Source organism: Microtus oregoni, unplaced genomic scaffold, assembly GCF_018167655.1.
Source record: "Microtus oregoni isolate MIOR12 unplaced genomic scaffold, Mior012 000023F_ref0000262, whole genome shotgun sequence".
Classification (NCBI taxonomy): Eukaryota; Metazoa; Chordata; class Mammalia; order Rodentia; family Cricetidae; genus Microtus; species Microtus oregoni.
In genome coordinates this window covers 21611452-21626425 of record NW_024543082.1, presented here as the reverse complement: position 1 = coordinate 21626425, position 14974 = coordinate 21611452, and the positions used below count along the sequence as shown (strand labels likewise).

The 14974-nt window shown below is 42.8% G+C and overlaps 1 protein-coding gene across 6 annotated transcripts in view; it reads left to right on the top strand.

Moving 5' to 3' along the window:
* LOC121461879 (limbic system associated membrane protein) overlaps window positions 1-14974 on the top strand; it is a 2099220-nt gene that overhangs the window by 2071129 nt on the left and 13117 nt on the right. For 4 of the 6 annotated variants that reach the window (XM_041673213.1, XM_041673212.1, XM_041673211.1 and 1 more), the window contains one exon: window positions 14757-14789. The exons of the other annotated variants lie outside the window; for them this stretch is intronic. In XM_041673213.1, coding sequence (XP_041529147.1) covers window positions 14757-14789 — 33 coding nt within the window. The remainder of the gene's footprint in view (window positions 1-14756; window positions 14790-14974) is intronic. 6 annotated transcript variants of the gene reach the window in all.

Below are 14974 nucleotides of genomic sequence, written 5' to 3'. Positions count from 1 at the left end.
TTAGAAAGTTAAAATCAAGTTTAAGAAGGGAGGACAAGGACAACCACCATTCTTTCGTCTTTACAGCTTCTAAGCAAAATTTCCCCTGAGCGTGCGCCTCTCGGGACTTTATCAGCCCACCCTTCTCCAATCACTGCCTATATTATTTTTTTTTTTAAAGAACAGGAATGAATGTGTCTTATTTGTTTGTCTCTCATCTGATTATTTATCCCAAGTGAACAGCCTTTCCAATCACTAACCCCATGTGGCAAGTAGATCTGGGAAATGTTGAGATTATCTTCCAGGTCCAGGCATTGCACTAGGTTTGTTCACAGCTGCTTGCCATTCAGTCCCTGTTTTCCCATTGATAAAAACATATTGCACATGGCTGGGTTTGCATGATTAATGTAGCTATCTAAAAGTTCACTCTGAAAACAAAGCAAATTCTCCAAAACTAAAGTTTAAAAAAACGCACAATCGAATCCACAAACAAACCAGATTTACATGAATTTGAAGTTGCCCTGTTTTGTTTTCTCCCCAAAGGAGATTGGTGTCCTTATGAACAAATCTGGGAGCCCAACAGCTAAGCTCCACTTACAGTTCAGAAAGAGACACATCTGCCCCTACGGGGACTCTTCTGTGCATGGGTTCTTAAAATGGGGTTCCAAGAGAATGGAAGGGAAAATAGGAGAAGCATATAACCCATGCTTTAGAGATGGCTGGATAACCCTCACATTTTCACTTATTATCTGAATATATCATGCTGGAAATCAAGGAGAAGATGCCCCTATCAACTTTTAAATCTAACACGTTCATCTGGTGCAGCACTGGTAATATAAAGAATAACAATAATATCTAACATACATAATGTGTTTCTCATTTACCAATTCATTATTAGGTCTTTTGTATGGACTATCTTAACCAACCCCCATAATCATAACAAATTGATACTTCTTCCCACACATTTTATTGCCCAAAGTATACTCAAATCCACTCTACCTCATACTAAACCCAGGCTATCTATAGATTTATATAATACATTACCAACCATCATTATATATGTATTCATAATGCTCATTAGATATACACCTATCTAACAAGTTGCAATGATCCATCTAATTGGTTTTTCACACTACAATACATACATTCATAATAGTCACTCTATTATCCATACAGTTTTTTGGAAAGTCATATTTGTATGCCTGACTAACACAGAGATTTGCACGAAAGCACTCAGAAACACAGGAAAAGGGCTGTCTGGCATCACTACATCTAATTTCACACACTTATTCAGACTGATTTGCATACACACCTCTATTAATTATGGGTAATTACTAGCATTGTTCTCTGTAATTCAGTTTTTCCAACTGTGAAATGGGAAAGAAATTGTATTTTTCATGCCTACAAGCTCAAAGTGGTATTTTAAATATTATATGAAGAAGGACGCTAGAAAGAAAGCATATTGAATTTTCAATAATCATATTCAGATGCACATTCTTCTGTGGCTTTTGAGACCACTATCCTGAGAGGTATGTTCATGCCACGTGGGCATGAGCATCAGAAAGACGTGACTTGTGTGGGGTTTCCTTGTAGTTTGATTATTGTGAATCCCAAGCATGGTTTACATGCCCACCCTGTTATAAGAAGCTTAAGATAAAAGCTACTTCAAGGCCAAGTGAAAAAGAAAGAGGTTTTGTCTTAGTTTTTACCCATACCAGAATAAAAATCTTAAAGAGGAGCCTCAAAATGTCACCCTTCTCTGCTGTGTGGCACACTCACTTCTCAGTGACCACACTACCACACCATAGTATCCCAAAGTCAACAAGCCAAAGGATGTGCAGTTTGTATGAGACAAAGATAGAGATGGATTGTGTCTACGGAGTTTTAAGTTTTGAAACACGTCTATCCCTGCCTATTCACTGACAGAAATAAGGGTCTTACTTCTTCTGAGAAGACTCATGCAGCCATAACATAACACACTCACAGAAATTTCACTGGCTATAGTAGAAATTTAAATTGAAATTTATGCCCTATCAATGGGGAAGCATGCATGGGCAGCCCATACATGACGGCTCTGTTGAACTTGTCCATATTGGGTTTCATGGCTGCGGTTAACACACAAGAGAACAATTAAGGCACCATCTGCACACCTTCTTCTCTGGCTTTTTAGGATAGGTATCAGCAGTCTTCCTGACGATTTTCCTTTCCTCACTTGTGAGAGACAATTGCAGCTGTGCCATTACTTCACGTGGTGTCAGTAGGTCACTGAATGCCACGGAATGGTGAGGTCTTACTCCCGTGTCTATATCTTACTTCTCTATGCCTTTCTCCTCTTTGTTTGATTTGTTTACTGATCCAGTCTTACTGAAATCTGCTATCACGAATCTCTATGAGATGTACCCACTACCTTACTGAAATGTCCACCAGCCGCTTGGCAGTGTTATTTCTCTCTGGATTTACATTTGGCTTCAAGCTAAATGGCTAAAGGCCTGACAACATGATTTCCAGGAAGGGAAATTCTGAGTATTAGGGTTTTTCTTTCATATTTTCTTATTCTTCTTGTTTGGATCTGTGGACCCCAGTCAGTCTTTCCTGGTCTCATCCCTTTGTTTATGCCTTGCTGCGCTATTTTGATTTCCAGAACCAGCTGGGATTTGAAAATGATTTTTTTTTGAAAATTCAAGCTTCCACTAAATTTTAATTTGTTGGAAATATTACTCTTGCATGAGTTTTATGGAAAAAAGAATCTTTCAAAGTAACAATTACATTTGGGGATTAAGTTTAAGTAATTGGCATTCTTGTCTTTTTAATTAAAAGGAACAAAGCCTCCTACGAAGAGCTCAATGAGATTTACAGTGGAAAATGTTGGCATACACAGAATGAGAAGACCGGGGTCCTGCATGGGCAGAAAAGGCTGGCATGAGCTCCTCTGGTCTGCTGAGTGTACCCCAGAAGTGCTTGCGTTAGTGTTCCCCACATGCTATTCAGCATGAAAGTGCTGTGAGCGGCATTGTGGGCAGAGCTGGAGTAGGTCTTTTCTTTAGGTGCTTATCTCTGGGTTCTTGGACACAGCATGGAGGTAGAGTCCTTAGAGAAAGCACTGAGAGGTGAAAGGGGAGGGAGACGAATGAGCAAGTGGCTCAGTAATAGAGAGCTTGCCTGGCATGCCACTGGTCTTTGGTTTAATCCTCAGCATCCCGCTACCCAGACAGGATATGTATAGTACATACTCCTCCAAGTACGAAGGTATCAGTGTGTTCCCAGACCTTGATTAAACGCCATACCATAGTCTCCTTCTGAATATAGACCTTATTTTTAGTCTGTCCCTTGGTTCCCTCTCCCTCTGTCACCTGCAGTTCTTATTTTCCTATATGCATTTCTCGGTTTCTTTTTCTCTACATTTTGTTCAGGTTCATCTTGCATTCCCATATACATATTCTCTTGGACTCCCTTCAAACAAAACAAAAATAGTAGTTTGGAGAGTAGCACCAATCACCTCTAGCCACTGGTCACTGTCATACAAACACCAGAAAGCCACTGTAGAATCTCTCTGAAGGAAACAGCAATTTCTAAAGAGGCAGGATACAAATTAACCTTAGTAACAACTTCTTTTTACACAGTTCCTCTTTCCTCACGATGCTCTTTCATCATCCTAAGTTATTTGTAGGTATTAAATTAAACGAGCACTTTGATGGAGAAAACGAAAGGTAAAGCACGCCCCTTACATCTCCCCTCACACACCGCTGTGAGGAAACACGCCTGCCAAGTCAGAACGCAGCGTGAATTAATGAGAATGGGATTCCAATTTAAGGGGTTCCTATGTGCCAGATGTAAGAGGGGAGTCGGCCCACTACTCACTGGGACTCTGCTGAGAATTGTCAGCTTCTATCCACCACGGATCGGGGGAGGAGGGGCCTTCCAAGCATTTATCCAGGTTTCTAATTGGCCACGGGGGAGCCAAGGCTGCCATAGTGACTACACTGATCTGCTTTTCACTAACACTAGGAAAAAACCCTTTCCTCATGTCTATGACACGTATACACACTTGACACCAGCACCACCAATATGCTATCTTTACAATAATTCATAGGAACGTTTCTTGCTCATCTGTCCACCTTAGGGACCTTGCATTTCCAGCATGACTTCTGCTACTGCCCAAGAGATCACTGGGGCAGGTATAGCATCCTTTCAGCAGGGATGAGAGTGGGACAGGGGGCGGGGCTACTCCCGGCAGTGAAAGAGAGCAGTACCTAGGGTGTTCACTCTAGCTATCCCAGATGCTCTATCTAGCTCACACAGCTCCAAATACCCCAGCCATGTTATATGTTGTAAAACTTGTTTGGCCATTGGACAATGTTTTGGGTTTGTTTGTTTGTCGAAATTACCTGTGTGGTTTGCCTTCTCATTGCTCGGAAGCAAGGAGTGATTGGAGAGCAGACACTAAACAATAACTTGAACGTTGTTGTTGATTCACAAGCTCCTGTAACTTGGGGAACTTTCAAATTATCTCCCCAGAGTTCCGAAACACAGGTAAGTTTGCCACCAAATGCTTCTAAGGGCAGCTGGAAAAGAGAGACTGATTCCCTGGAGGCTCAACTCGCCCATTCTGATCCTCCGGTTGTGGGCTTCTCTTTGCTCCCCTCTTGCTCTGGCTTTTGCTTTGTAGTGTTTCCTTTAGAGTTCATGTTTTCTCTTCCTTAAGCTGCCTACTCACTAGGAACACAAGAAAGAACATTCCTTGATAGCTCTCAATCAAACTCATTTTGGGCTCAAACTAAGTTAATTTGGCCTTGAACAGTGTTATGAAGACACCATTGATTTACTCAAAGAAATGTTATCCTAGAATGTGTTCTGAGCTGGGCCTTTGGGAGTAAGTGTGCAGAGGAAGTCAACCACAGTGTCTACACAAGGAAGGTTTACAGAGCGCATGGTAAAGTCTGTGGTGTAGACAAGTCACCTCTGTTAATTGCCATATTAGGGTACCTTCAAGGTGCTGAGGAAAACAGAACCAGGTACTGTAGGTCAGTAGGTCAAGGATGCTTTCCCAGGGAAGGGAAGCTGAACAGCAGAAAGGGGGAGAGGGATTTGAGAAACAGAGTAACCCAGCACACACAAAAGTATAGAATCCAGAAAGCCTCACTGACAGGTGTTCAATATAAAGTCCATTTGGTTCTTAATATCTAGTGGGAGAGGCATTTCCCTGAGTTTCTTACTTCTGTTCTTTTGCATTTGACAAGGTAAGAAGACAAAGGGAAGGAAGAACAAGAGGGGGGAGAAGGAGGGGGGAGGAAGGGAGGGAAGGAGGGAGGGAGAGAAAGAGGTAGGGATGGAGGAGTTACGAAAGATACTTTTTGCTTTGTTATGAGAAAGATCACCTTGGCGGAATGTATGGCAAGCACAGGTACTGTGTGTTCTATAGCAGTAGCATTGCCTAAGGTTCGTTGTCTGGGGTATACTGGGTCTGCTTACCAGCTGAACTTCCAAAGAATCTTACAGCTGCTAATAGAGTTTGTGGTAGTGTCTAGCTTTTTCAGTTGTAGGAATATCAGATTGTAAGCCTTGTTTTTAGGAAGTTTGGGAGGAGTTTGGATAGATATTGTACTTGTGGTCATCTGTGGCAGGAATATACAGAAGGACTTGTAGACACAGAAACCTTGTGACTGAGGTTTCCTGCAGATCAAGGAAGAAAGCCACCAGAAGGCACCAGAGGCATAGCTTCCCTTACCAAGGCCTGCATTGTCACATTGTCACATTCAACCGCACAGGTGTAGGCACGGGGAGCACAGAGCACTCCGACATTTTTAAATCCATAATCTTCTTATTTCCAGGAACTTTTAAACCTAGGAAGTCTCACGGATTCACTTATGTTCTCTGCATTCAAATTCCACAGGCCAGTTGCTTATTCCTTTCGCAGCATTCAAATGTTTTTGATTTTGAAACATACAAAAATGAAAACTCACATTACATGGATTAAAAAAATTGCTTGCATTGAATCCTTCAGGATTTTGAACCTAAAATGTATATTTAAATGATTCTGAAATTCACAGTTTAGACCTTGGAATAAGAGAGCAGGGAGTAAAACCAAAAAGAGGCAGGATAAGAAAAAAGTAAAACCCTCTAGAGATCCATGCAAACCTTTGCTTTTAATCCTTTTTTAGCAATTCAAATAGACGAAGGGGCAAAAAATCATTAAAATATACAGAATATGTGTAGTCTAAAGCATAGATCTTAGAATCTATTTCTGCTTTAACAACTTAATAGAATCAGCAACTAGAGAGGGTTTGGGCTGCGTCGTTATAAAGCAGTTATCTAGCCTCTGTTATAGCAAGAGCCTAAAGACCAAGATGGTGCCCACAGGTACAATTCGGAGCATTCTAGGGACAAGGCTAGAAACACTTGTTACCTCTTTAAAGACAAAACTGCCTGCCGGGCCGGGAGCTCCCACTGACAACTGTGTCAAGTGAGCTTGCTTTGTGAGCATTCTGATCTCACACATACCTTTTCTGAATTACAGACCCCAGAGAACCCTTTGTTCAACGTAAGCCTGTAGGCATTCTGGGACACTTTAGTGCACTTATTATTAAAAATTAAGCCTACCAGGGTAAATATGGAACCCTCGGAATTTGAAAAAGCAGCCTTGATTTTACTGGAGTCCTCTGTTCACACTGTGAGTGATAAATGAGACTTATTTTCTATAACAATCCACGGGGCAGAGCCCAGAGCTGTCATATACCTTACAGGAAGAACCACCAGTACATCAAGCTAATCTAAGGTGTCTGTAGGCCTGTATAAGCCTCTTCTATTGCTTTCCCACTTCACACTGGGAAGACACAGTCCTTAGAGAAATTAGACTTCAACCATGCTGGCTTCTCTTTTGTCTCATTTTGTGATACCTGCCAACTAAACTTGTAGGGAAGGGGTGCAGTCTGCTTAGAATATTGCCAGCCAACTGCCAAGTAATCAGAAAAAAAAAATGCTTTTAAATTTTTTCCCTAGAGCCGGGCGGTGGTGGTGCACGCCTTTAATCCCAGCACTCGGGAGGCAGAGGCAGGCGGATCTCTGGGAGTTCGAGGCCTGCCTGGTCTACAAGAGCTAGTTCCAGGACAGGCACCAAAAGCTACAGAGAAACCCTGTCTCGAAAAATCAAAAAAAAAAATTTTCTCTAGATTTGATTTTTTGCATGTAGCATGTTAATAATGATATGAAGTCCGGGAACACTTGAAATAGTAGAAATTAAAACCTGCTCCTTTCAAGTTCACGGCAAAGGGAAAATTTTGTGGGGGAAGGAACACATTCTATAGCTTGTTTTAAGTGATGTTACATAGATACATACAATCATCAGAGCATTCCAAATACTTGAAATTATTATTTATCATAATCCTTGGATTTAAAAAGCAATGTGCATAATATAGACAAAATAATGCAGTTTTAAATGTATACTCCAGACTTGAACAGAGCAGCATGTTAGTCAATCAGAACCTTCCTTAGGACTTTGCCTGTAGTTCCCAGAGAAGGTTGTGGGCATTCGGGATCCTGGGAGCCACTTTCTTTGCCATCTTTACTAGCGTAAGGAAAGATGCTACCTGAGAGCACACTGGACCATGCACCACAAAGGGCACCTCGCCTAGATTACTCCTTCAAGCCTGGAGCGTGTCTGCTTCCTTCTGCTTGAAGTACTGGCAGCTGATGGCTCGCAGCTGAAGGACTCCTCATGCACTGCCCTCAGCCAGGCAGCTTGAGCCAGTGACTGATGGGAGAATGGGACTTAGAAAGGCCCCCTTCCACCATGCCAGGCAACTGTAGGGTTTATCTGAGTTTAGAGTTCTTCACAGAGCTGATCTCCTTTCTCTGTCCACTCCTTCTGCTTCCCTTTGCTTCCCTTAGCAGCTGTTTCTCACATGCTGATATTGAGAGTGCTTCCTGGGAAACTTCCTCCGCCTTTGTGACTTCATCTGTACGTTGAGCCCACTGATTTAGAGGCCTCATTTACTTGGTGTCTTCCATCCCCTATGGCTCTTAAACTCCTTGATCCTCCGCTTCTGTAGGGTTCTCTAATCCCCCAGGGGAAGGGTCTGATGGAGACATTCCATTTAGGGCTGAGAGTTCTAAGATCTCTCACTCTCTGCGAGTTGTCTGGCGTTGAGTCTCTGTATTTGTTCCCATCTGCTGCAGGAGGAAGCTTCTCTGATGATGGCTGAGCAAGGCACTGATCTATGAGTATAACAGAATGTCCTTAGGAATCATTTTATTATAGTATTTTCCTTTACCTACGTCCCTGGGCTATCTAGTTTCAGGTTCTTGGTCACTCAAGCTGTGGTGGGTATGGGTTCTATCTCATCGAGTGGGCCTTAATTCAAATCAGACATTGGTTGGCTACCACCATGGTGACACCATTGCTCTAGTTTATCTTGCGGGCAATACACTGTTGCGTGAGGTCCTTCCGCCCCTCCAGCCTATAGCCAATGAGATACCAGCCCATTGGGGCGTGGTCTCTCTCCCTTTAAAAATGTGGCCACTTCCCTCTCCTCTCTCTCTTCACTTCCTGCTCCGCTGGCTACTATACTCCCTTCCTGGTTGCGCAGAGGGCTGTTGTCTGGGACGGTGATCTGTAAGTTTTTTTTCCCCTTTTAATAAATACCACCCTATTAATCATAATTCCAAACTGGTGTGGCATTGTTTGTGGCTTACTCCTTCAATACACCATTATAGGTCAAACGTTTTGTAGCTGGGTTGGTGTTTACGTTTCTCCTTTGTTAATTCACAAAGTACCTCCCTGTACCAAAGATGCGAGCCCAAAGGGATAAAGGCTAATGTAGGCACCAGTGCGACTTCTCCATGTTACAAACTGTGTAGGTGCTGTCTTCAACAACGCAGCCTTGTCAGCAGTTTGTGCAAAGCAACTTAGGTTCTTTGCGACACCCTAGGTTGTTTGGAGGTTCCATGGAACTCCTCTGCCCAACAACTGGATAGAGGCAAGATATTTCCAGGACTGAAAGTTTTATTTGTTGACAAGAGATGTCCAGCTGAGGCTGTGTCCCCACTTATCTTGTGATTTTATTTAGATCACCCTCATATATGTATATATTTTAGGGAACGTCTACTGCACTGTTTCCATACTACCCTGCATATATTTTAATGCATAAGTTGTTTTCTATAGTTTTACATTTTTAAAATAAAAACACTATCTCCTCTTGACAAGATTTTTTTTAAATCCTGGGACTACAAAAAAGAAAATGAAGATCATATACAATCTGTTTCCTCAGAGACAGCGACATTGATAGAATATAAATAAATATCTCATCTAAATATCTGCACTATTCACATGCTCCAGAGTCTCCCCTACTTCCCAGCTTCTCCAAGGCTGGGAAACATCTGTCTTGCTCAGGGTTCGAACAGGGGTAGGGTGAGAAGCAGCTCAGGCTGTCTAGTCCTTCCACTCTGGCATGTTTTCCACCTCAGCACATTCACGGTCTCTCCTCAGGCAGAGGCAGAAAGCTTGTGTTACCGAAGGCAACAGCTGCCTGCTTCTAGCCTACACCCCGATGCAACCTCGGACTGAGGGCAGAGCTCACTAGTCGGGCACTTGTCTGGCCTGTGTGAGACCCAGGGTTGGATCCCTGGGTTGGGTCCTCTGCAATAATGTAAGCAAACAAGGACAGCTATGGAAGATCCTCAACACTGAGGTTCAGGCTACCTTTTCCTCTCTCATCTAGACCCAGACTGATTCCCCATGATTCCCGGAAACCAATATTCTAGAAATATTAGGCACTAAGATTTAAACAAATTGAATATCATACATGGAAGAAATCAAAAGCTCTAGCAATACAAATAGGAATCACAGGGCATATCTTTTTCTTTGACAAAAGGGAAAATAATCATACTTGGAGGTAGAGGCTGCTAATCCCTAAAGCCTCTGAGTAGAGCAGAGAAGCCCATGAGGAAGAAACTAATAACTTCCAAAGTGTGGCTTTCAAAATTGAATTAATAAAAATGTCCCTCTTTTAAGCCACTATAATAATAAAGGTTTTATTTTTCAAAACCTTGGCACACATAAAATGTCAAAGAACAAAACCCCACCAGTTTCTACAGAGGAGCCTTGCAAATGTTATTCTCTGAGACCTCAGTGACAGCAAGAGAAGGAGAGGAAAGGTTGGAGTCACCCCCACCCCCTTTCCCTCCATCCTTTCACCACCCCACCACCTGACCACCCCCACCTTTTCTTTTTTCATTGACTGTCTTAGTGATTTAAACCACATTTCTTACATGCAACATTCAAGCCTCTGGAACTCTGGAAGACAAAACCTTTATCCATTGTGGACACTCTACCCAGAAAATTATTAACTCTGACCCAGAAAAAAATTGTCACTAAGTGTATAAAGTCAGCTACCGATGTGTTAATTTTCAAACCTGTAGCAAACGAGGCAGAACACCGGCCTCTCTGAAGGGGTTGTGTCGTAGATAAGGGCTGTTATTCTCTTATTCAACACGTCTGCATCGGGTAATAAATGAGATACTTATGTTCAAATAAATGCTCTGGAATCACAACAGCTGTGCAAACAGTGTCAACTCCAGTCCTTCCCCGGACCCCTCCGTGTAAACAGGGAGGAATGGAGGCTGGTGAGCTGTGGGGCAGAGCTGTGGTTAAACGCCAAGCTATGCAATGCTACTTCTGATCTTAAAGTCTTGCTGTTTCATTCCGGCCCGCCGCCCTCTAACCCCACCACGGAACTCCAAAGAGGCACGAGTGACGGCTTTTCTGTATCTGATAAGATACTCACGTTCTCTTAGATAACACGAAAGTTCTCTAACTGAAACAAGTTTCTAGTGAAATATCTCCAAGTCCTCACTTTAGGAGAAGAGATGAGAGAGAGAAGAAAGGAAAGAGGAGGGGAGAAGAAAGAATACAGAGGAAGACAGAGATCACAGAATGGAAGGCCAGAGCCCCCTCTTGATAGGGCTTTTGAAATGACTTACCTCCCAGTGACACCCTGGCTTAGGTGTCACTTAGGGCTTGAGGTACTGTGGTTCTGACTACAATTTCTCCTGGCTAGCTCCCTAGCTGGGCTGGTCCCTGAGGTCTTAAGCGAGTTCATTCACTGGCTCACGCGTTCACTGGGGTGGTGGTGTTTAGCAAACTAGCATGTCCGCACACTTAACTTGGTGCTTGAGAAATAGCATCTTGTTGATAACGAAAGGACGATGTTTGTCCACGCCCAGAGAGACTCTCCAGTGTTTTTGAGAATGCAGGTTTTTTTCTAACATAGCTGTTTATAAAGCATCTGAAAGTCAAAAATGAAAGGCACGTTAGTATAATCAGCATAAACAAAATTTTCCGAGTACTCGCCTTTCTTAGTGTTAAATTCTTTCCCTTTTGCCCCCACCTCAGGGGTTAAAAAGTCAGCATTTGACAACACTGAGAACGTCTAGAACCTTCTCTAGAATCCCCACGCCCCAAGTTTTGTCCGTACCCTTACGGCAGATGTGTTTGCTTATACTTCTAACCTGCACCTCTATGCTCGCTTATTTAACATATTTTCTGAAGCAAGATCAATATGTAGGAAGACATTTTCACGAAAGACGTAAAAGTCAGAGACTGTGGTTGTGTTCAGAGAATCCTTCCAAAGTACCGTATCCCTGGCAATTCAGCATTGGTCAAGAACATAAGAGCATATTTCACTAACGGAAAAAAAAAATGATTTCCAGGCAGTGTGAACCAGATTAAAAACTTGTCTGCAGTCATAGGAACGCCCCTTTTAAAGAGTGACATTTCACAGGAGGGAAGCTACACGTCATTTCTCTCAATGTTGCCACCTGGTGGACAGAAATAATGTCTTCCGACTGCACCAAGGAACATGTCCTAATGTGACCACAAGATGGCAGCACATAACCAAGTTTTCAAACAACCTCAAAATCATCCAGTTTTCTTCCTCACAAAGAGATTATCTGTTCCCGAACAGGGTAAGTAGGAGATAGTTCACAAAAATCACAAGTCTACTTCATTTTCACAGAGAAAACTAGAAGTTAGTTTAAAGACCTTCTATTTCACAAAGAAATCAACTTCTTGCCCTAATAGGAAGGAGTATCTAAAATGTAACTAGACATTTGATTTGTCTTTTAAAAATACTTAAAGCACTATTGCATACACATGCAAGTGTTTTGCATAGTTGCTTCATAAAGTAAAGTATTGTGGTGTTTCAATTTATTTCTTGAAACTCTTCCTCTTCATTGTGAATTGTTCCCCAACATTCTTATTCAGAACACACAGCTTCTCACCCAAGCCTGAATGGGTGACAGGTTCCTGTGAGCATATTAGCAATTGAGTCCTAAAGAACATGTTGCCTAGTTAGCTCTGGCCTCTTTGTGTTCCAAGTGCCAGGGTCCCCTACTGTTTTGCTCATCGTATTGTTAGCACACACACCTCCACAGCTTTTGGATGAGGATATCTTCCTTTCACTACAAAAACTGCATTGATAACCCTCTCAAGAAGGATTTCAGCACAAGATGGTAACGACCACTCTTGTTCAACTTTGTGCTGGGTGCAAGGATAGCACACTAAGTGCTGATCTACTCCAGGGAATAGACCGGTGTGTGCCAAGTTCTTCAAATCATGTAGAAAATGTAAGCTGGGGCCCTGAATGGTTAAGAAACACTTCCTAGCTTCATCAGAGCCGCTGGCCCTTTCCATCCAAACATTTGCTTAAACTTCTTCCCACGAAACCTGTGAAGCCAATATAAAAAGGAAAAGAAAAGGAAAGCACATAATTCTTCCCTTGAGATGGTCCCCTCTAGGGTCTAGAATCCATTGGGTGATTGGCATCATAGCTGACTCATAGAAGGAAATGTACTCCATGCTTCTGTATGAACGTACACTACCATGCCTTTGTTGATTGGACTGTCTACAGATATAAACAGGTCGGAGAGGCTCTGGTGTCCCTAGATCCTCAGAAGTGTGCTCTGAACAGCACAAACCTTCATAACACAAGAGAACCTTCAGAGCGATTCCCTCTGCGACTGACCAGCTCAGGGAAACCACCTCACCTACAAACGTAGGGACAGGTTGGCTGGCATTAGCATTGATATTGATGATCCACAGCCAATCATTTATCAGCTCCCGACCCTGGGATAGCCATGCTCTTCTTTATGACTGCCACGGTGATACCAGGAAACGTTATTGCACTTGGGGACTTCTCCTCTTGACTGCTTTGGGTAGACAGATGAAAAATCACCAAGAGAGGAGATCCGAAGGTTGTCCTGAGCCCTGGTGACTTTGTAGGCCTGGTTTCAAAGAGCTGAGGCTTAGGTGCTAAATTGGGCTCCCTGTTTATGTGGGGCAGAAGCATTTGGGGCACATGTTTGCTTGTCTTGTGTTGCAGTGATTCGAGATTTGGGGTTTTGGAACATTGTGTATTCAGAGTGAGGTGGCAGGCGTTAATCGAAGCATCAGACACGTTGAAAATTGATACCGATGAGCATGGCAAGAAATAATAAGACCAGTAACCTCAAAGAGAACAAGAAAGTCTCCTTTCTGAAAGTGGCAATCCCATTCTGAAAGGTGATGAGACCCTACTGCAGACACCATAGTGCCCCGGGGGAGGAAGTGTGGTTCCAGGAGCATGAAGAAGAGCCCATGATGTGATGGATATTTATGAGAATAGACAGGCGGGGGTGGCAAGGAGAGCCACATACAACAAGTTATGGTTTGGGTCTTTACCCTCGAGGCCACAAAACCCAAGAATAATTGGAAGCAGGACTATAAGATGACAGATGTTCGTGCGAAAAGCTGTCTGTGGCTGAAAACGTCTGCCATTTTACATTTTCTGCTAGCTTGTGTTACTGAGGAATGCAGGTCTGGATCCTGATGGCTACAGAGGAAAAATAAAAATCTGAATTTCACAGCCAGTGTGGGCTTCCACATCTAATCAATCATTTAGTCATTCCTGAGCTAGGAAAGGGTACCCCATAGAAGTTATACATAGTTACTTCCAAAGGTACAAGAGTCTTTTGAGTTATTTGACAAAGACACTTAAAAAGAAATCCAGATATTTAACCAACCTGATCTCATTCAACCTTGACACTTATTATATACATGCAACGGATGTTTGCTGTAACTTTCTATATCTCATGGTCGGCACTGAGAGCTAGACTCAGTGGCTAGTGGACCATGCCCTGTGGATGCCCTTGGAGGGCTTGTGTTTCAGGGAGGAGAAATACTCTCAGCGAGTGAGTGATGTCATGCCGGGAGGTGCTGAGTGCTGCTCGGACTGAGTTCAGGAAAGGAACGGGTTTTTGACAGGCATGTGACTGGAGTGACTGAGCCGGCAGCAGAGGCATCTAGGAGAACATCTTTAGTCGATGACACAGCAACTGTGAGGCTTGAGGTTGGAGTGGACTTAAAGTTCTGGGGTCAATCAATGTGCGTGGGGGCAAAATGGCAGGGTAGGGCCGGGGATCAGACACATTCTATGGTTGCATACAGTGCATCAAGACTACACTCACACGCCATGCTGGAGACCTTGTACATGCCTATGTGCACAGCATGGAGGATCTGCAGTTGCCACTCATTTTTTGTGACTCCTAATTGCTCACTTGGTCTTAGAAAGGTTTCTTTCCATTCGACTATCACTCAGCCTCTCTCAGCCTTTCCTGCCACTGTCCCATCCCCAGCCTGCCTTACTCTCATTCTCCCTTAGAGGAGGATGACAAACTATCCCCATTGTTGATTCTCAGTTGATAAAGATTTTTATTTGTTTTTGTTTTGCTAAATGTTTCTTTTTTAGAAATTGGTACCACCGTGCACTTCAAGCAAAAAGGTATGGCTCCGATTTATAATGGAATTTATAATGGCTTCTAGACATTAGTTAAGATTCCACAGCAATATAGTGTGATCTTATGCACTTGAGTTTGCTTTAGCATTGTGATTTGTGATAACAAATTTCAATAACGCAGTTAACAATATTTTTTCTCAGATTGTGAACTTTCTTATTAAGAAAGAACT